This window comes from Acinonyx jubatus, chromosome D1 (assembly GCF_027475565.1).
Source record: "Acinonyx jubatus isolate Ajub_Pintada_27869175 chromosome D1, VMU_Ajub_asm_v1.0, whole genome shotgun sequence".
Taxonomy (NCBI): domain Eukaryota; kingdom Metazoa; phylum Chordata; class Mammalia; order Carnivora; family Felidae; genus Acinonyx; species Acinonyx jubatus.
This window is the reverse complement of record NC_069390.1, coordinates 66,298,180-66,321,872: the sequence shown is the minus strand read 5'-3', so window position 1 is coordinate 66,321,872 and position 23,693 is coordinate 66,298,180. Positions and strand designations below refer to the sequence as shown.

Below are 23,693 nucleotides of genomic sequence, written 5' to 3'. Positions count from 1 at the left end.
CAAATATAACGCTGTATGTTAATTTTACTTCAAATATATATATATATATATATATATATATATATATATATATATATATATATATATCATTGACAAAATTCAACATCCTTTCATTGCAAAAACTCCCAACTAATTAGGTATGGAAGGAATGTGACTCAAAGACCAGATATGACAAGCCCACAGTTAACATCATACTCAATAATGGAAAACTGTAAGCTTTTTCTCCATGATCAGGTACAAGACATGAATAAAATAAGTAGAAAGATATTCCATGTTTATGGATTGGAAGAATTTCTATTGCTAAAATGTTCATATAACACTGATTTGATGCAATCTGAATCAAAATTCCAATGGAATTTAAAAAAAAATTTTTTTAACGTTTATTTTTGAGACAGAGAGAGACAGAGCATGAACAGGGGAGGGGCAGAGAGAGAGGGAGACACAGAATCCGAAGCAGGCTCCAGGCTCTGAGCCATCAGCCCAGAGCCCGACGCAGGGCTCGAACTCACGGACCGCGAGATCGTGACCTGAGTTGAAGTCGGATGCCTAACCGACTGAGCCACCCAGGCGCCCCTCCAATGGCATTTTTTACACACACGCAAAAAAATCGTAATACTCATTTGGCACCAAAAAAGGCCTTGAATAGCCAAAGCAATTTTGAGCAACAAGAACAAAGCTAGAGGCATCACATTTCTTGATTTCAAATTATATAAAAGCTCTAATAGTTAAAACAGTATAGTACTGGTACGTAACCAGAAATATACCAATGGAACACAAAGGAGGGGACCAGAAATAATTTCTTGCATATATGGCCAACTCATCTTTGACAAAGGCACTAAGAACACAATGAAGAAAGGATAGTCTATTCAATAAATGGCATTGGGAAAATTGAATATTCACATGAAAAAAAGAATAAAATTGAACCCTTATCTCAGCATACATAAAAATCAACTCTAAATACATTACATAATATTAAACCTGAAGTTGTAAAACTCCTAGAAGAAAATATAGGGGAAACCTCCTGTGTTCTCACTGGATACAAAGGGATGATGACAAATCTTCAATGGTGAAGTGAAGATCAAGAATTAAATGGAATTGAGGCACCTGGGTGGCTCAGTTAGTTAATCATCTGACTCTTGCTTTCAGCTCAGGTCATAATCTCACCATGCTTGAGTTTGAGCCCCATATTGGGCTCTAAGCTAGCAGCATGGAGACTGCTTGGGATTCTCTCTGCCCCTTCCCTGCTTTCGCACTCCCTCTCTCTCTCTCAATAAAATGAAAATACATAAAAACAATAAATAATTGAAAAAAAAAAGAATTGAATGTATTTCTACTTTGTGAACTGAGGCAAAAGCACCCCTAAGCATGCATAAGTAGTATGTATGCCAGAGGGTACTTGAAGCCATGGGATAAACAGTGCACAGTCTTCTTGGCTTATTAAATCTAGTCATCAGTAAGTAATATAAAACATCACTTTATAACAAATACAGAGATATTGTCAACTTGAATTGAAGATTTTTGTGAATTCTAAAGATAACAAATGAGACATTAAAGAGATTCCATTTTGTTCCTACCCTTCACTGATAATAAATGAATTCCCTTCTACTTTTAGGGATACTTTGGTGGAATTTCTTGAGAAGCTCTGAAATGCTTTGTAATTTTTAAATTAGTAATTATTTTAAAACTACAAGACAGATACAAGGAATTCCAATTATATGAAATTGGTTCAGAGGTTATAATGAGATAAACAAACTTTCAGAGAATCCCTTTCAGGGCTGATTGGAAATCCTAGGGAAGGCCAAGAGGGTTTGGGAACCCCTGTGGGGAATCTTCTATGTATTCAGAACTTGATAGAGAGTAATGATAACATCTTTTTATATTTCTTCTTTCTTCTGTCATTTCAACCTTCTTCACACTAAAAACTACCACTGAAATTTACTATGTACCAGGTACTAGTCAAGCAGTTTGCACACTTATTTATTTTAGTCATTACAACATCCCTGCAAAGTAGGTTTATTTATTTTACAGAGGAATTCTGTGAATCAGTGACAGGTTATGTAATTTGTCAAAGGTCACTCAACTAATAAGCGGTAGAAAAGGAATTTAAAGCCAAGTCATTGTTTGTTTGTTTGTTTTATTTCGGTTTGGTTTGGTTTTTTACTTCAAGGTCTAAGAGCTTTTAGTGTTACTAAGAGGAAAAGGATCTAGTTAGTTCTAAGGTGTTAGTTAGTCATGTGGTCCCTTGCTCAACTGGCCTCTATCTCAGTCTTGAACCTCCACTCTAGAATGATCTCATTTGCACTTACAGTCATTTTCTCTGTGTTTTCTATGTTACTTCTACTCTAGGGCTAATTGTTTTATCTATACTCTGGAATTCATCTCTTCCTGCTTTTGTGGGAGACTTAACTATCAGTTTTCCTCTCTTCCATTAGAGCAATGGTTTTCAAACAATAGTTCACTTGAAAAACCACACGGGGGGGTTGTTTACAGAGATTTGTGAGTTACAAATCTAGAGTTTCTGTCTGGTTGCTTTCTAAGAAATTCCCAGTTTTTGCTGATGCTGCTACTTGAAGGACCATGCTTTGAGAACCACTGCTCAAGACTCCAGAGTAGGGATTGGCAAACTACAACCTAAAAAATGTTTTCACATTTTAAATGTTTGAAAAAGATCAAGAATAATATTTCCTGACATGTGAACATTATATGAAATTCAAATTTTAATGTTTATTAATAAAGTTTTATTGGAACACATTATGTAATGCCTATGGCTGCTTTCTCACTATAACATCAAAGTTGAGTAGTTGTAATAGAATTAGTGTTGTGACAGTGATCATATGGCTTGCAAGGGTAAAATATTCACTCTCTGGTCCTTTATGGAACCAGCAGCTGACTCTGCTTTAAATAATCCTCAGTCCTAACTGCACATTAGAATCACTTGAGAAATTTTATAAAATGGTAATGCCTGGGTTCCATCTCCGGAGATTCTGACTTAATTGGTCTGGAATATAATCTAGTTGATCCTTAATATTTAAACATATCTTATCTGTCCTAATTAAATAAAACAAAAAGCAAGTAAACCTACCAAAGTTTCTCTGCCTATAAGAAAGAACTAGATAGTATGACTTCCTTATTTTGTACTTAAGGGAAATTTTGTCCAGATATATGAATTATTTGTCCATATTAAAAGATGCTGTTGCTGTTCTTATTACCAAATTATAATTGCAAATTGCTTTAATATTAAAAAAACTACAAAAACTAAGTTATAGTCTAAAAAGTATTATATGCTTGTCTTAGTCCATTTGGGCTGCTCTAATAAAATACTATAGATTGAGTGGCCTATAAACAATAGAAATTTATTTCTCACAGTTCTGGAGGCTGAAAGTTCAAGATCAGGGTACCAGCAGATTTGGTGTCTGGTGAGAGTCCACTTCCTGGTTCATAGATGTCTGCCTTTTCATCGTGTCCTCACATGGTGGAAGGGGAAAGGGTATTGTCTGGGACTTCTTTTATAAGGATACTAATCCCATTCACGAAGACCTAACTATCTCCCAAAGCCCTCACCTCCAATTACCATTATACTGGGGATTAATTTTCAACATAGAGATTTGGGGAGAGCATAAACATTCAGTCTATAGCAATGTTCATTGTAAAAGAGAGAGAGAAGAAATACAAATATATGTAGATGTCACATTCTAAATTAAGTGCTTAAGGTAAAAATTGACAAGAATCAAGTTTACTTGATAGCCACTTTTTCATTTAAGAAACAAATAAAGTAGCTGTCTTGTGTTAAAGGCCATGCTTTAAGAAATATATATTACACATTAGACTTGCATGCATTCTAGGAGGATGTCCACACTACAGGAAGTACTCAGGAGGTAACATACTCAGGAATGGGTACATGTCCATCCTTGTGTCATGATCAACAGGCAAATCCCCTTACAGGTCCTCTACTGTGTCTTTATTTCTCTCATTTACTGAGAGAGGATAGTTGGATAAATAGTTCATTGTAGATGAGGCCCCTGTAGTATATAGATGATGTAAAAGGAAAAATGAAAGGAATAATGTCTGATTTCCCTTTCTAAGCCTCATCCCAATCCCCAGTGATCAACACTGTCAAAATTTTACACACACATCCACAGACACACACACACACACCCCTCTACCACAATTATATATAAATATGCATACAAATATAGGCTCATACTATACAACCTCTTCTTTTATGTTTAAGCAACCTTCTTTTGTGTTTAAAATTATAACTTGAACATCTTTTGATATAACAATTTGTACATGTACCTCATATTTTTCTCATAATTGCATAGTATTCTGTGGTATCGATAAACTATAATCTTACAGATAAGTCTTGTGCTAATAGATATTTATAATACATATATATACATGTGTGTGTGTGTGTGTATCTCTATCTCTATATATCTACATCTATCTGGGATAAATTCCCAGGAGTTGAAGTTGAATCAATACATCAAAGAGAATGCTCCTTTTAAAATATTTTATAGATTTGATGCCCTTAACAAAGTTTTCATCATTAGTACTTGATATATCAATTTAAAAAATCTTTTCTAATTTTTATGCTTTTCCCTAAATACGAAGGAGGTGGAGTATTTTAAATGTTTTGTGGTCTTTTTGTGAACTACCACTTTATGTTCTTTACTTCTTTTTTCATTCAGTTTCATACTTTTTCTTAGTGAGTTATGAAAATTCCTTGTATTTTAAGGAAATATTCCATTGAATATGTTGCATTATTTTCGCATTTTGCCATTTGTCATTGTATATAATTTAACCAAGAAGAAGTTTTATATTTTTATATAGTTAGTTGTTTATTTTTTTTTATATGGCTTCAGGTTTCTCCACTCCAATATTATATACCAAAACCAAATCTGTTTTCTTCTAATATGTTTATGATTTCAATTTTTATACTTAAATTTTTGATCCATCTAGACTTTTTTGGTGATGGGATTTATCTTTAATCTTCTCAATGACATTAGAGTGAAGTATTAACCCCATCTTAGGCATCTCTGTTTTATAAACGGTAAAAGAGAGGATCTGAGGTGGAATAGTTTTCCAGGACTTCTAGCTCATGAATATTGGAACCATGCTGTATCAAAAATATATTATAATTTATTATAGATAAATATATTATCAGATTTATATTATCATTTAGCCAGCTATCATTTCCTTCTACCATAGCAAATCTTATTCTTTTAGTGGGTACATTGTCCTGTTGAACTTTTGCCTAAAAATAGGGAATATTTTTTTAGTGGGACATTGTCGTTGTGCTTAGTGCTTTTCCTGCATCTATAAAATGAGAATAATAAGTCAGCGGTCCTAGTATAGTTAGGAAAATTCGGCACTAAGTTTGGATCAGGTTTGGATCAGGTCCTTACTGGGATGCTATGGGGTAAATAGGTGCACAGAGGGGTTTTAAGCAGATCTTCAACGTAAAAAGAGCCATTCTTTAGAATGTACATATATTGGGGCACCTGGGTGGCTCAGTCCCTTAAGCGTTAGGCTCGGGTCATGATCTTGAGGTTTGTGGGCTCAAGCCCTGCATCAGGCTCTCTGCTGTCAGCTCAGAGCTGGTTTCAAACCCTCTGTCTCCCTCTCTCTCTGCCCCTGCCCTGCTTGCACTCCCTGTCTCAAAAATAAACATTAAAAAAAAGAAGAATGTACATACATTAACACCGTATCTGAAGTTTTGTCAGAAGTTGTCCCTGATTGCCTCACAGGGAAACCTTCATGTGCTTTTTCACCTGTAACTTTGTTTTTGTTTCATTCTTCCCTGTGAAAGGCTCTCAGATTTGTAACACTTTCCAGCTCTTTCTGTCTCTCCTGGGCCATCCAAACACCCTAGGGTCCATTAAAATAATAATAAAAAAGCTATTATAAAGTGGCTTTTCCCCTCCACAATCCCTAATTGGAAAAAACAAACAAACAAACAAACAAACAACTTAACAGTACTTATTGACAGGTTAAAAAATTGGTTTTTAAAAATTTTCTAACCCCCCAATAGAGAAAGCATTTTAAAATTCTAAGTTTTTCATGGTATTGAGTTGCTATGTTTGGGCTTGTTTATTGGGAAGTAGCTGCAGGAAATGTGACCTGCTATGACCTCAGGGGAGAAAAGTGTTATGAACTGAAATGTTTGGTTTTGCACTTGAAGCCATTAATAAAAGTTGTGGAATGATGAGAGTTGGGACTCCATGTTGATGTTTTAATGTCCTGGAAGTCACTGGTTGTGTTGCAAGTGCTTACAATTTGTAATTACCTGGGCTCATATGACAGACGGAACTGGGAATCAAATTAAGTAGCTGCCTTCTCTTACGATGCTAGAGAATCTCCAGCTTAAGACAAGATTGCCTTTTTTCCTTCCTAAAAAAGGCACAAACAATGACAGCCCAAAATAGCTATTTAGTCAGAACTGACGACACTTTCTGAATGCTTGTCATTAAGAGAGAAATAGAAAATCCTGATTTTCTTCTTCCTTTAATTTCTCTCCCTTAAATACCTTGCTTCTTCCTGAAGCCGCCTCACCTCATTGCCCAGGAGAAATGCCCAGTGGCTCTGACGGTGCCTCAGCACCACTGCAGGCTCCAGAGGGGAGGTGGCTTATGCAAAACATATTAAAGAAAAATCCTAAAAGTCACTGCAGCTTTTTCTAGTGAGTTATGCTGATCTTCCCTGTTGCTGTAAGCTGATGGGGAACGTCGTGGCAAAGACATAACCACTCTTTTTCCTCCCACTATTTTTGCTGCAGTGAGAACTGTTCATTTCTGCTTGCATTTCACCAGATAGCTTTAGAATTCTAGCTGAGAATTAGGGCTTTCTAAGGCTGGAAATAAGAGTTTAGAACCTTAAATTGGACTTTGTCCTTTTGGCTCAGTAAAAATTGAGTTAATTTGCAGCCTCCGGTGCCTGACTGGAATGACAACAGACAGTAGGATCTGACGATGTTTTTGAATTAAGTTCTTTTTTTTTCCCCGTATGGATTCATGGGGGCAGAAGCTTTTATTTTTCTCTCTTGCTCTTTCCCTTCCAGAGCCAGCTGAACATATTACATTCAGCAGCAGTAATTACTGAATGTATGGTTATGTTATCCCCTGGAATTTTCTATCTTCATTCTAATCCCATCCTCTATATTGATTGTAATTTACCAATAAAGCTTAGTTTTGGAAAAAATAGATGCAGCGTTTTGGTAGCAAGCCTACTAACTTTAGATATCCCTGGAAGATGTAACAGATATTATAGGACAGGGAAGAAAGAGAAGGTGGTATTTCTCAGGCATGTAACCACAGATCACCCCAGAGGAAGCCAGCTTACATTTTAGGGGACTTGAGGAGACAGTGATCCTTTGGTCTTGTTCCTATTCCACATAAAAAGCAGAATGAAATGTGTTTGCAGTGATTTGTAGTATTTGCCAAACAGGGTGCTGCATCAGAATAGCCTGGAATCTAGTGCAGAGCCCATATTAAACCTCCTAAGGAAAAGGGGTTTCCTCTTCATTTAGAGTCTGCCCGGTGCAGTCCCGCTGTAAAGTATCTAATAGGATAATACCAGGGCTCTCCAGAAATATAAGTAACTCATTGGTTAAATTTCATTCTTCACCTTTCCCCCCCTCCTTCCTGAGTGAGCTCATTCCCCCCTCCCGTTTTTTTTTTTAAACCCAGTGATTTAAAATGCTAGAAGGAAAAGCAACTGAAGTCTTAACTTTCAGATGCTGAATTCTCAGCTAATTGAAATTACTGGGCACAATGCTATATATAGCCAATGAAGAGATTTTGAGCTCTCACTCAGTGCCTTCAAGACATGTCGTTTTGTAGTCAGAGAAAACAGAGATCAATGCATTTTCAAACTGACAGAGGGAACGGATGCTCCTTAGTAGCACATGCCCAGGATCGTGTGTGTGGGGCTTGCGCTGTGCTGAGAAGCTGAATACCGGTCCATATGCTCCTTATTTACTGCAATGTTCTTTGCATGTTACTGTGCACTCCGGACTAACGTGAAGGTAAGAGGAGGCGAGCCGGCAACTGGGCACAATATACATGTTAAACCAGCTGCAGAAAATGTCTACCTTGTGTAGCTTCAGGACTTTTCCGATTGCTGGCTGAGCAGGCAGATTATTACAGGTGGTTGCAAGGGCTTTGTTTTATTGTTGCCGAGCAGCCTTGCTGGGGGAGCATGTTGGAACGCTGCTGTGAAGTGACCTTCAGGTTTAACTGTTTGTTATTCAGGTTCAGGCTCACACTTGGGGGGTGGAGTTGGGGGAGGAAAAGATGAAAATTGTTTAGGTAGGCCAGAACCAAGAAATCAGAGAAGGTAAAAAGCTATACAGCATGCTTTAGATTAGGATTTAAAGTCTTTCTTTTAAAAAGTGCTATGAGCTGCCTGTGCTCCTGCAGCTTAATTAACAGCTGGGGATTAAATTTAGTGGTTATAATGGCATTAGGGTATGATCTGTGGGATATCTGACCATCCTGTTCATATAAACAAATTATTATCATTGGAAGTTGCTGATATTGATCATACAAATCCTCTGCTCGGGGTGGGCTGGTTGCTTCCACTGTGTGGGCACCACTGCCCCACTGTTGTCACCCCGCTGACATTCACTTGCTGTGGCTAATGAGCCTCCAAAGTTGAGCCTAAGTTTGGGAGATTTACCCCTTGTCCGGAAGGACTGCGTTATTATTGGAGAGGTTTTCTGACACTATTCATTCAGCACTGAGCTAGACAGGCCAGATGTGGAATTTCCAGTTGCATAATTTAAGTGAATTACATCTCTGTTAGCTTTTTGAACTTGGATTTCTTATTGAAGGAAGTCCAAAAGTGATTGCCTTTCAGAAAAAAAAAAAATAAGGCAGTTAAGGTTTAATACCTAAAATAAGAATCTTAAAAAAATATATCAATGTTAAGTGTTTCACCTTTTTATTTTACTGGGGGAGTATTTTAATGTGTCTGGGCACTAAAGTTTTGTTTTCTGTGTTTACAAGTTTTATTAAAGTGCTCCCTGCTGCTCGCTCTTTTGTAAGCCTTTTTGTTTTCTATTTGAACTTCAAACAGGTAGTGTTTATGTTTTGATGACCAATTCTTTTATAACTACAGCCTGGCAGCATTCTGTGGATCATTTCAGAGTTCATCAGAATTTACTTTTTACTACTTTTAGGGTTAACTTCAGCAATCATTTTTTCCCCATGCATATGATGGATATAGCAAACAAAATGCAAAGAGATATTTAAAAACCTAGCGTGTACCCAAATGTCAACTTGGATTTCTCTATCACCGTCTCCTATTCCTAATTATGGGGTATGGCATGCATTGTTCTGTAAGCAATGAATTTTAAATGTTTTCCCTCCTCATATTTTTTGAAACAGAAAAGTGTTTTTTTTTTCAGACAAATTCCATAAATAATTTTAGATTAAGAGATAACAGTTGTTTTGATAGTCCATTGTCATATTTCAGAAGTGCAAGAAAACCTGAGTCCAAAGTTTCTTTAATATGGGTTTTGGGATTTTGTTTTTTGTCTTGACTATTATCATTGGTCTTTATGGGTTGAACTGTAATTTTTTCTCACTTAAATTCATAAGCAAAGAAGTGAAAAGACATTTACCAACAGTATCTTAATTCATATGACTTTGGATACTACATTCTTAGTATCTTGGTTAGTCTGAACTTCAGTGAAAGCTCAGAACATGCATATTGCCACATACAACACATATAACCTTGCTTTGAGTTGTTTAACTCCAAATTTAAATATGCTTAAGTCCTTTCAATAATTAGTTCTCGAACTTTCTTGTATAATTTTCTTTTAGGGTTATCTTTCCCTTTTGAGATAGCAAAGTTTGCAGTAGAATTTACAGCTCACCTGTGGGCTGACGTTTCATCAAGTTGGCACAATAAAGTCTTATCTGATATTTTTATTTCTTAATTTTTGTTTTATTTCATATTACATTTTAAAGAATTTGATTTTTTTTCTATTGTGCCTAAAATTACTTGTTTGCTTGGTTCCGGTAAAGTCTTTTTCGTAGTGTACAGCTTCTTAGGTTTCCATGATTTAACATGATTGGTGTTACAGTGACCCAAAAGTTTAAGGTGGTTAAGCTTCAAAAAATAGAAACATCTCTTATTTATTTTCTTTGCACAGAACTAGCCGTAAATGTCACTAACCTTTGTTCTACAATGATTAGTTTGTTAAATGGTCATTTATAATATATATTATACAGTAAAAAGAATTTTTTGAGAGTCAAATGTATATATTTCATATATGTTTTTATATAACACAGGCACTAAACCTGTGCTGTATATATATGCCATATATATATGCCATATATATATATGTATATATATACACATACATATGCCTCTCTTTCTGTATATAGTTCCCACACACTATGTATGTATGTATAGTATATGCACACACTCTACACACACAGAATTTACAGGTCTCAGAATGTGACTCATGGATCACCATTTATCCATTCATCTATCAAAAGATTTTAAAGGGCAATTGTGATTTTTGCACTGTGCTGGAGTCTGGGAAACTAGGATCAATAGAAAAGAGTTCTTGCTTTCAAGAAGTTTCCAGTCCTGGAAAGGCCACAGACATATACACAAATAAGTGGTTTGAAATATTACAGGATTAGTAATGGAAGTCTTTACAAGGCATTGTAGGGACAAAACAAAACAGAGCACTGGCCAATTTTACATGGACTTGTCAAGAAAGGTTTCACTGTGAAATCACCTTTGAGTTGAATCTTGACAGCTGACGGAGTTTTGCTAAGCAGCCTGGAGTGTAGAAGGCATGCCAGGTAGGGGGAATGACAAAAAAACGTGGAAGTAAGAAGCAGAGCACTTTGGAGGACTGCAAATAGTTTGAAATGGATAGAGCATGGGGTCTTGCGAGGCTGAACAGTGAATTAATAGGTGAAACAAATAAATCAGAGCTAAAGCCAGTACTGTGAGAATTGATCATCACAATCTAACTCTTTAGAAATTGTGTTTCTGTGCCACCTATTTCTAGAAGGAGAGTTTTCTAAAGAAGGAAAAGAAATGAAAACTTTTAAACAAAGGGTATTATTTAAATTCTGGGTTGTTTTTGTTGTTAGCTCTAAGTTGTTTGAGTTTGATAAATATTCATATCATATTGGCTTGGATTTATCTTTTAGTTTTTTAAAGAATATGAATAGAACAATTTAATTTGAGACTGTTCACACCAAAAGGGGCAATGTGATCATTATATAGATGTAGAAGTCATCATCTCAAATTGCTTATGTTGTACCAAAACTACCTCTTTGATAAGAAAACATATAAGAAGTTTGTTGTACCAGATGTCCATATCATCTTGTCTATAGAAGTGGCTCTATTTTTTAAAGTAATGATCCTGATAATAACTTACATACAGATGATACTTTTTGTTTTTCTAAATAATTCTATGTTCTCCATCTCATTATTTCCCCCTTTCACCCTGCTGCTATAACCATACCCATATGCACACACAAACCCACAATGTCTGAAATATGAATGACAAGTATTAGAGCTATTTCAAGGACAAGAAAATTAAGATTGAGAAAGGAAATGGCTAGTTCCTCTATTCTATACTGTTTCAGAAGCATACCTAATATAGGGCTTAGATCTCTTGACCTAGTTTACTACTTTACTTCTCATTCTAGTAAATCCTGCTGTCTACCTTATAGTTTCAAGAATTCTCTTATTTTTAAAATTCCTTGAGAGTAAATATAAGAACTTTTTAGAAAAAGAGTGTACCAAAATGATTTAAGTTTATTTATTCTTTGAGAGAGAGAGAGAGAGAGAGAGAGAGAGAGGCAGAGAGAGCCCTATGCAAGGCTTGATCTCACCATTCATGAGATCATGACCTGAGCCGAGTTCAAGAGTCAGATGCTTAACTGACTGAGCCACCCAGGTGCCCCTAAAGCAATATGATTTTAAAGCATAGGTTTTTGGAATTCCAAAAGAACTATGTTTAGGTCTATTTTTTCCACTTATTACATAGACATTTTTTTTGCACAAAAATTTTTTGCTCTACATGAAATTTATTTTTTTTTCATTTGTAAAGTAGGAATAATAATAGTAATTGGACATTATAAGAATTATGTGAGATATAGCAGGTAAACAGTATAAAAATCTTAGAATATAGTAAGTACTAAATTAATTTAACTCATAACTGATAAAGTTGAGGCCACTGAATAGACTCACTTTCAGTGAAAATCATGTTAAAAAATTCTAGGCATTGAACCCATTTAAAAGAAATGGTTCCGATATAACATTCCCTTCTCCACCACTGTCACCATCACCACCACACATGCACATTTACATGAATGTAAACCCCATGGAAGCCAGGATTTCACTTTGTTTTGCTCCAGTCTCTATATCATCAGCATCAAGAACCACGCCAAGTACATAGTAAGTGCTCAATAAATATTTGATAAATGATTGCATTAACTGAAATCCCAGATTTCTCTTTATTTTCCTCCAGGCTTACTTGTTTTAATGCTTTTTAAATTATTTTGAGAGAAAGAAAAAAACGAAACCATAGACTTTATGGTCATGTACGCTTGGGATTACATACTGGATTTGGCAATCACAAACCACAGGCCCTGTCACTCTCACAGATCTGTGCAGACAGGTTACAGAGCTAGGTTGGAGGGAATCAGTAATTCAAGCTAAAACAATTTATTGGATGCCTAACTACTTTACAATTCAGACATTCATCATGCTCATTTCCACCAGGTTTATTCAATGAAGTCACTCTTTTCTAAACACTGCACCCTTTTCTACCTCTGAGCCCTTGCTAGAACTGTTTCCTGCAATGGAAATCCCTTCTTTGTATTGACATGCTTGTTTAAATTCTGTTTTCCTTTAAGAAACAGAACAGTGTGTCTATCTTCCAAGAAGTCGATACAGCCACATAACTTCCTTACTTCTTCCCTCCTTTCATTTAATGAATGCAATTTTTACATCATTCATGGCAATAGATCTTATATTGCCTTATGTTATCACTTGCCATTAGTATCTTACATTGCTAGGTAATTTTTACTATGTTTGGGTACTGCCCTCACTGAAACTAGATTTTAAGCATTTTGAGGACAGGAGCTTTTGTTCATTTTTTTCTTGTAGTTTGTATGTTGGGAATTTAAGAAAATGATAGATTGACTGATTGAGAGGGAAGCTTGTAGAAACCCTACCTCCTTATGTTACTGATGCCTACTCTTAGCTAGATTTCATGATACATCCCACATATTGAAGCTTTTAATAAACACATTATTTTGCTGTAGGCAGGGCTTGGAGCCATGAATCAGAATGTGTGGACAGTTTGTGTAACACCTTGGCTCATCCAAATCAGGAGTGGTCTCTCACAGGGTTTTAGTTTAATAATTATCTCTTTCAGGAGGACAATAATATATGAGTCCCTCACTGGGCCCTTATATTATAGCCTCCAAATGTTGTGCACCTACTCAGTATATTGAGTTTATAATACCTAAGCCTATTCAATGTATTGGAATTACAATTTCTAATGAAGCTCTTTAATTCAAAACTTTAAAAAATAATACAAGGAATTAATTAACAAAGAATAAAACAGCACAGCAAACAAAAGCAATAACAGCTATCATTTGTTAAGCTCTTACTATAAGCCCTGTACTACACCAATAACTTTGCCCTTATTCATGCTTTCCAGTGACCTATGTTATAAGAATTATCATCATCATTATTTTATAGATGAGGGAAACTGAAGTTTAGGGTACAAAAATAACTTGCCTGATGTCACACAAATACTAAGTGCCTGTGAAGTTAGCTTTTAAATCAGATCTGTTCTACTGTAAACATTTTTAAAACCTTCCTAAATAATATCTATCTATCTATATAGATAGATAGATAGATAGATAGATAGATAGATAGATACACTATAAGTATTGTATTACACACACCTCAAATCTTTTTTTAAATAAGGTAAGGAATTAAATAATAAAATTGCATATGTTTTACATAGTATGACCTTACCATTCCTTCTCTTCGCTTCTTTCTAGTAAACGATGGTTAGAGTCAGAGCATCAGGTTTTGTTCTGATTTTACATTCATTCAGTCACCAAATATTTAATGAGCATCTATTATATGTTAGCAACTGACCTAGTTGCTAAAAATACAGGGTGGAATAATAAAACAGACAATAATCAGACAATATTCTCTATCCTTATAAAATTTAAATGCTAGTAAGGTAGATGGGCAGTGAAAGAGACAGTTAAGTAAAATGCATAGTGTATAATGGCAAATGCTGAAAAGAAAACAAAATAAATAGAAAGAGTATCAGAAATGTGAATGTGGAAAGGGGTTGAGGTTAAAGTTTTTGGCAAAGTGGTTAGTGAGAGCCTCACCAGGGTGGTGACTTTTATTATTATTATTTTTTTAAATATTTATTTATTTTTGAGAGAGAGACAGTGTGTGAGCAGGGAAGGAGCACAGAGAGAGAGACACACACACACACAGAATGCAAAACAGGCTCCAGGCTCCGAGCTGTCAGCACAGAGCCTGACGCGGAACTTGAACTCACAAACTGTGAGATCATGACTGAGCCGAAGTGGGACACTCAACCCTCTGAGCCACCCAGGCACCCCTATTATTTTTTTTAATGTTTATTTTATTTTTTTTGAGAGAGAGAGACAGAGAGAGACAGAGACAGAGCATGAGCAGGGGAAGGGCAGAGAAAGAGGGAGACACAGAATTCGAGGCAAGCTGCAGGCTCTGAACTGTCAGCACAGAGCCCAATGCGGGGCTCGAACTCATGAACCATGATATCATGACCTGAGCCAAATTAGACGCTAACACACTGAGCTGCCCAGGTACTCCTAGAATGATGACGTTTGAGTAAAGACCTAAAGGATGTGAAGGAATTTGCTGTGTGGGAAATGGTAGCAGAGAATAGAAAGGCCCTGAGGTGGAGCCTGCCCAGCATTTTAAGGAATGTCTAAGAAGCCATCATGGCTGGCAAGAGAAAAGAGCAAGAGTGTGTCAAAGTGAGCAGGTCATGTAGGGTTTGTAGGTGAGACTTCTTTTAGTGAAATGGGAAATCAGCAAGCGTTTTAGGAGAAGAGGTACTTGATTTGACCAATGTTTTCACAAGGTCACTCAGGCTTCTGTGTTGAAAAGAGACCAAGAGGGCAAGGGCCAGAGCAGAGAAACGAGTAAAAGGCCCTACAGTAATCCAGGTGAGAGATGTTAATAGCTTGGATCAGGTTGGTACCACTGAGACTGGGGACAGGTTGTCTAGCTCTGTTATATAATTTTACTTGTAGATATTTATCTTCATTTTTTCCTTCCCTGTTATTGAGATCTCCTCAGCTCTGGGGTGCTGGTTCTCAGTTCTTCTGTATCTGACCAGCATTAATTAGAGAAAAATGCTTTGCTCTATGGTTGCCATTGCCATTGCCATTTACTTCTTTTTAATTCTCTGAACATTTTGAAGGGTAGTTACCCAAGATTTAAGTCATACATATACATTCAAGACTTCTTTTTATTTTTGGCTTCAGGTCTTCTGATCCTCAGGGGACACCTCACTTTAGTTCTTAAGTGAATCTTCTAAGCTACTTGAGGGCAGGAAGCATGTCTTATATGCATTTATGTTCCCATTGCTTTGCACATGGCAAATAATCAATACATATTTGCTAAATGAGTGACTGAATGAATGAACGTTAACCACTTTAAAAAGTGAGCGTATTTTGTAGAGTATGTCTTTGGATTAAACGTGGTACTACCAAATAAGAATACATACACAACAAGGAGAATTGATTTTGCTTTCAACAAATCTCCTCTGTAATGGCAAATTATCACCTCTTTTATAACAGTATTTCTCCAACATCAGATTCTCTAGGGAAGCAGCCTGGGAATCTGGAAATTATGCTAGGTAATTCTTATCATAAGACAAGTTTGGAAAACACTGTCTTATGTTTGGAATGAAAACAGTGAATCAACAAATTTGTTGAGAAACTGTTATGTGTTAATATTTGCATAAATAACATGTATATCCAAAGTTTTTCAAACTTAAAAACATTTTTTTAACGTTTATTTAGTTTTGAGAGAGACCGAGACAGAAGGCGAGTGGGTTGGGGGCAGAGAGAGAGGGAGACACAGAATCGGAAGCAGGCCCCAGGCTCTAAGCTGTCAGCACAGAGCCCGAGGCAGGGCTCGAACCCACGAACTGTGAGATCATGACCTGAGCCGAAGTCGGACGCTTAACCGACGGAGCCACTCAGGAGCCCCCAAACTTTTTACACCACAACCCGTAGCAGCAATATAAATTAAAAATTACACCTCAGCATGTATAAGTTTCACAAAGCAATACTTAACTTTCTCAAAAGCTATGCATTCTGACATTTTCTATTTTTACCTTCTAAGATTTTGTTTCTTTTTTACAATTTTTCTCAAGATTTTCTGGATGTATTAAAATCAGAAAAATGGTTGAAGAATTACAATTCATATTAGCCCATTTAAAACTGATTCCTTCATTTACCTTTATTAATGAGTTTGAATGGGTACAGAATGGGTTATAACTCACAATTTGGAAAACATATAACATATTCCCTGCTTTAAGGAATATACAGCCTCGATTAGGAATATGTGTCTGGGAGATGATGAATTATAATAGTCAGCAAACACTGAGAGGGAAGTGTGTGAGAGCCCTGATGAACATAGGCCAAGTGTCCATATAGCCTGGTTCATTTACTGATTAGTATACTTGTTTGAAAATTCACAGTTCAGCACTTGCTTCCCTGGCCTTGGCCTTGGAGACTTAGCCTGTGCACCTACATACCATGGCGTGCCTGATAGCAATAGCTCACCTTTAAGAAGTATTAGAGACATGATGTCAGGCACCATTCAAAGGACTTCACTCATTTCATCTTTACAATAACTAGAAGAGAAGGTTTTATTTTTATTTTATTTTTTATTAAACCCATTTTATAGTTGAAGGGACTGAATTACAGAGGTTTAGCTGTTCAGGGCCTCATAGCAAGTAACTGATATGAGCATAAATGCCAGACATAGGAACCAGTGCTCAGGATAGGGCTGTACCTGGAAGGAAACCTCTCTTACTCTTGAGCCTTGCTCTGGTGTTGCTTTTCTGTTTCTGATTCTCTTCACCAAAGGGGTGGCTTTGCCCTTAATTTGGGTGTGTCATAATTTCTGCCATTAGCCAGTGCCCAGAATTCCCATGGGCCTGAGAAGCTATACTCACATGGTTGTAGGGGGTGCTTACACTTAAGAGAGATTCATAACCAATTGAAGTATGGGTACCTTTTGAAAGAGGCCCATTTGCTCAACTCTGCTCCTGTTATTAGTACAGTAAATAAGGTAATAAAACCCCCCAGGATGAATTGGTATTGCTAAGAGAACCTAGCTCTTAAAAATTGAAGAGAGAAAGATGAACAATAAAACAAAGAGACATTTGACCCTGGGAAGGTCTGTCCCTAAATATTTCTCAAACGTAAACTAGATCTTTTCCTTTTGTTCAGTCTCATGAAGGACTTTGATGCTTTGAAAATAGGCAGAATTTAACTGAAAGAAGCTGAAGGAATCGTCTTCCCTCAAAATGAAAGTTAGATGATTAGTAGGAGGCACATTTTGAGTCTTGTTTTATTTATTTATTATTGTTAATCAATGTCCTTTGATTTACATTTTCTTTAAAAAGGTATATATAGATTTTTTTGTTTTTTTTTTTTTTTTAAGCTTGTACCTAGATTTGAAGGGGAAAATGAAGCTATGGGGTATGCAGTGAGCCTGGAATGGAGGGATTTGAGTAGATTTCTGAATTAGATCCTTGAATCTTGTTGGGGTAACTAAAGGAGTCCTTTGCATTTATGTTGGTCATTTCATTTGTAATCTGTATTCTTTTAAACTCTTTAGGGAAAGTAAACATGGAAGTCAGGTTTCAATGGATTAGTATAAATTGTATCTCGAATGCTTTAATGACTGTAAAAGTGCTGTTTGCTCATTATAGAAATTACATAAAGTACAGAGGAGAAGAATTTATACTTTCTCAGAACCTTGCCGCTCATATATAAAATTTCTGTATTCTTTTCACTTTTAAATATATGTGTGTATGTGTGTATATATAAATGTATATGTGTTATATGTATTGCATATGTAGGATCAAGATATATTATTTATACCCTGTGTTTTCATTTAATACCCTATAATGAGAACATTCTCACATCATTAATAATTCTTCATAAGCATCTTTATAAATGGTTGCAAACCAGGAAACTTTTTTGAAAAGTAAATAAATAAAGGTAGGCAGGAACTGAAAGCATTGTTTTTCTCAGACCATTACTTTTCAGCAGAGGATAGAAAGCTTTCAAGTATAACCTTGGAATAGCTTTGAAATGAAATACAGTTTGGAAAAAATATACGGTGAGTCTATTTCAAAAGAATCATTGCCATTGTACTTCAGACAGGGAAAAATATGTATATTTAATGCAAATGTGTTCCTTTAGCTAGTCCCCTAACACTGTCTCTACACTCACCCCACCAAATAATGTGCGTTGAGCTGTGTGTGTGTGTGTGTGTGTGTGTGTGTGTGTGTGTGATTATTTTAAACAGAAGCCAAACAGACAACTTCCTTATTATCACTATTCTCCTAGGTTTTTAGAATGGAAATATAGAAATCATTTTTACCTCTCCAGCCCCCGCAGAAATCCAATCAGTCTACAAATCCTGTAGAATCTAACTTGGAGTGATTTCTTCTAATTTTTGTCTCTACCTCTTTCTTCCTCAGTGGAGACTTTCATTACCTCTCAATGTATTGCCACAGGTACATTCTGACTGAGTTGCCTATCCTCTGTCTGCTTCCTCTTTAAATTTATCCTCCCTATGGTGGTACCAAACTTATTTTTCTAAAACACAGATAAGAACTGGCTATCCATTTGTCTGTTCAGAACTTTCTGTGTTTCCCACTGCCATAAAAATTCTTCATTGTTAAGGTATGGCCTCAACCACCTTTCCATTGTACCTCTGCTAGACCCCACTTACATGCAACAGAGACAAGAGTCCATTCCAACCATGTATCCAACCACTTCTCATGCCTTGGCAGGGATGTGGAAAAAATGGATATTTAGTAGAACATCTAGGGTTCAAATCCATCATCTCCCTTTACAAAATAGTTGTAATATTTCTGGATGAGTAAATCAGTTTTTCTGATATTTAGTTTCTAGATATTCTAATTGAAATGATATTACTAACATTCACCTAATATCATGAACATGGCTTTAGACAGGTAAATCCTTATAGGTATGGAGGACCCATTCAAAAGATGTCACAATATTTTAAGAAAGCACATAAAATGCCAGTGGAAGCTTTGAAGGTTAGCTTTAAACTTGGTAGTTTTGGGGTGCCTGGGTGGCTCAGTCAAACACTGGACTCTTGATTTGGGCTCAAGTCATGACATCATGGTTCTTGAGTTCAAGGCCCACATCGGGCTCTGTGCTGACGGTGCAGGAGCTTACTTGGGATTCTCTTTCCCTCTCTCTGCCCCTCCCCCACTCATGCTGTGTGTGTCTATTTCTAAATAAATAAATAAATAAATAAATAAGCAGACAAACTTTTAAATTTGGTAGTTTTGTGAATTTGTATAACTGACAATTCCCTTACAGTATATTTTGAATCCAGTGGATATGAGCTAGGATAAAATTCCTCTCCATAATTTTTGAGTTCATGAGATAGACTGTAAACAATATCTAGTCTGTAGTTGAGAAGGTGAGAAAAATAACCCTCCATATCTTCAGTTATACATCTCCAATCCAAGATTTCTACATGAGCTACAACCTTAGTCGGCTAAGTAAAAAACCCTCAAAACTTATGGGGAAACCAACCACAATTTGCATAATTCTTTCCTTAGTCAGATATCTCTAATGCTGAAAAGATTTTAATTAATTATAGAATAATAATTAAACTTTTTAATTAATATTTTTGTGTAATGTAATAATTACACGTACTTGGTAGCATATGTATTTGTATTTTTAAAGAGAATTTGCTAGATTAGAATATTTTTGTTTTTTTCTTTTTTTTTTTTGTCTTCCAAATTTTTATTTAAATTCGGGTTAGTTAACATATAGTGTAGTATTGGTTTCAGGAGTACAGTTTAGTGATTCATCATGTACATGTAACACTCAATGCTCATCACAGGTGCCCTCCATAATGCCTATCACCCATTTAGCCTGCCTCCCACCACCCCTCCAGCAACCCTCAGTTTGTTCTCTGAAGTTAAGAGTGTCTTATAGTTTGCCTCCCTCTCTGTTTTTACCTTACTTTATTTTTCCTTCCCTTCCCCTTTGTTCATCTGTTTTGTTTCTTAAATTCCACATATGAGTGAAGATTAGAATATTTAACAAATTTACTTCTAGAATGTCAAAGAATTAATTTCAACTTGAATTTTTAAGATGAGAGATATAAAGAATTTTACCATCTTCAAATTGTATTGGAACTTATAAGAGAATTTAAAACTTCCCATATTTTAAATTTTAACTTTCAGATATAAAATAATTATTTAAATACTTGGGAAGATATTTTTGTTATTCAGATAAATTACAGTTTAGGGAAAGCTTTAAAAGGAAATTTAATATATTAAATTTATAAATGCCATTTAAAATATTTAAAGGGAATTTAATTAAATTATAAAAACTTAATTATGGTAATTGTAAAAATCTTGCTAGATTTCTGACAAATGGATAAAGAAGGTGTGGTTTATATATACAATGGTATACTACTTGGCAATTAGAAAGAATGAAATCTGGCTATTTTCAGCAATGTGGATAGAACTGGAGGGTATTATGCTAAGTGAAATAAGTCAGGCAGAGAAAGACAGATACCCTATGTTTTCACTCATATGTGGACCTTGAGAATTTTAACAGAAGACCATGGGGGATGGGGAGGGGGAAAAAGTTACGGAGAGGGGGAAGGCAAACCATAAGAGACTCTTAAGGACTTAGAACAAACTGAGGGTTGATGAGGGGTGGGGAGAGGAGAAAGTGGGTGATGGGCACGGAGGAGGTCACTTGTTGGGATGAGCACTGGGTGTTGTATGGAAACCAATTTGACAATAAATTATATTTAAAAAACTAGATTTATGAATAGAACAGTAAATTATAAATTGAATTTAAAAAGTTAAGTAAAATCTAGCCTTTTAATTTATAACTTAAAAATATTAATTTTGCAAACCAGGAGAGTTCCAATCTTTTTTGAACACAAAAGATGACTTAAAACACACACATTGCACACTGTAGGGCTGTTATAAGGTATGAACAGAATATTGTGTATGAAACACTTTGTAAATTCTAAAATACTGTAAAAACATTTGTTGTTATTTTTCCTTCTAATTGGTTTGCTCAGTCTGTTAGTTTAGATTTGAAAAGTAGTCACTTTTTCTCTTCCCTACGTGATTAAGTGTCCAGTCAATCAAGACCCTGCCAGTTAGTATCTTCTCCCAGGTAGAACTTCACTATTTCCTGTTCCTTCCACATTTTGTATTACTTTGTATTGTTAGTGTAATACTTGTCAGGCTTTATATTACTAGTGTAGCACTTTGTATCACCAGTGTGACCTGTATATCCCATGTATTGGAGATGCTTACTCATGTTTGTTTTTGTTACTAGAACAGGAATTCCATAGCTTCTTCACTTTACTTTTTTTTTTTTAAGCAAACTGTTCGATCTCCCTATGTGCTGAACACTAATTCTTACAAGGAACAGAGACATCATTAAGAAAGGATATCTATGTCTGTGTTTAGTAGATAATGAATTATTGAACTGAACTTAATTTGGGGTAAAAAATTCTGTCTCAAGAAAGTCTCTATAATAAAATCTTTAGAAAAGCAATTGACCAGTTAAAAAATTCAGTTAATGTAACTAGCAAATAAGAAAAATTCAAAATACATTAAAGAAAAATTGAGACTTTACAAGTGTAGTGAAAAGTACTCACTTTCCCCCTTATGTCTAAAACATTGCTTTAGTTCAGCAGCACCTGGGTGGCTCAGTTGGTTAAGCATCCTACTCTTGATTTTAATTCAGGTCATGATTTCACGGTTCATGGGACCAGGCTCTGTGCTGACAGCATGGAGCATGCTTAGGATTCTGTCTCTCTGTCTCTGTCTCTGTCTCTGCCCCTCCCCCACTAGTGCCTGTGGTTTTTTTCTCTCTCTCTCTCTCTCAAAATAAATAAATATTAAAAATAAAACTTTTTTTTTTAGTTCAGATAAAAAAGTTAGAGGATAGTTTTGCAAAATGATGGGGGCAGTGGAGGCCAGGGGTGGGTGGAGATTGGTGAGACAGAACTGTTTATCTGTAATGAGAATTACTCAGTCAAGGCTGTCAGCCCATTCTCATTATGTAGACTCTGCTGCCCACCTCCCATTCCTTCCCTTTCTTCCAGTCCACCACAATCAACAAGGCTGTTTTCCTTTTTCTTTAGTCCAGCAGTCAATAACATTGATTTTCACAGCTAGGTGATTCTCACCTCTTCCCTCATTATCCCCTCCTTCAGGGCTAAACAAAGCCAAGTTCCCTGGTGTGCACCAGTCTGCAGAACTTGTAAGACAGAAATGGCTAAAGGCAGAATGTAGGGCTTTGGCTGGGTGGGAGGGACAGTTAGTGCCACAAAATCCCTCAGGAGCATCCTGGGCAGAATATTTTTGAGACAATCTTAGGTTAAGGGATAATATATCCTCCAGAGAAAAAGAACACATAAAATGTCTCTCTTCTTCACTGCAGTTCCATTGAGTTGGCTGAGGGGGGAAAAAAAGCCCTGAGGCCCTATTTCCATGTGTAATTTTTACTAAGCGTTATTCAAATAGACAGAAACTACTCTTGGGGAAGAGGCCAACTATTGAGAATGAGTCAAAAGAACAGTAATACATAACAGGGCCATCGATGGCCACTATATTACAAGAGGAAAGAAGGAATTTACTCAATGAGTGCTTACTATGTGCTGGGAATTTTGTAATCTTCATTTATTTTAATCCTTATAACACCCCTGTCAGGTACTACTGCCCCCATTTAACAGACTTTAAAACCAAAACCTAGAGGAGGCACATTCATAGGCCCAAAGTCACATAGCAAACAGAGGATAGAGCCAGTCTTTGTCATATATACCATACTGCCTTCCAGAACCACTGACTTTTCTTCTTGATAGTTCATGTAAAATCTTTAATAATTAAGGTTGGAAAAATGACCCCTCTGTTAGAGAAGAAGGGGGAAGTGTTAAAATCAGTTTTGATTCTATAGTATTGTGGGGGAATGTAGAGGATTTTGTTGCCTAGCCAAGAGGAGAAGTAACTGAGAGTACTGTTTAGGAAAGACTTAGCCCAAGCTTGTGAAGAGGTGCCTAGATGCAGGGTTTTAAAAGTCAGAAGAGGAATTTCAGGTTTCTAGACTATCTGGGCTGTGATTCTCTAGAATTTTATGCGACCTATCAGGATTAGCTCAAGTGACACCACCTCTTAAATATTAGAGTCTTAGGTTTGAATTTCTCCATGACCTATTTTTACCTATTAGTGTGAGTCTGAGCTAGTTACATAGCCTATCTTAGCCTTAGTTTTCTCATTGGTAAAATGGGATGCTAATGTCTATCACAGGGCATAGATTTTATTATATGACTTACATGCACTAATATTTACAAGCCTTTCT

General features: G+C 36.0%; 1 protein-coding gene across 5 annotated transcripts in view; it reads left to right on the top strand.

The window, feature by feature from the left end:
- DLG2 (discs large MAGUK scaffold protein 2) overlaps positions 1–23,693 on the top strand; it is a 2,057,646-nt gene that overhangs the window by 677,269 nt on the left and 1,356,684 nt on the right. Inside the window, exon 1 of one of the 5 annotated variants that reach the window (XM_053202585.1) lies at positions 5,437–8,023. The exons of 3 other annotated variants lie outside the window; for them this stretch is intronic. In XM_053202585.1, the coding sequence (XP_053058560.1) occupies positions 7,982–8,023 (42 nt within the window). In that variant the 5' untranslated portion in view covers positions 5,437–7,981. Of the gene's footprint in view, positions 1–5,436; positions 8,024–23,693 lie in introns of those variants that run through there. One more of the 5 variants, XM_053202584.1, reaches the window with a different exon arrangement.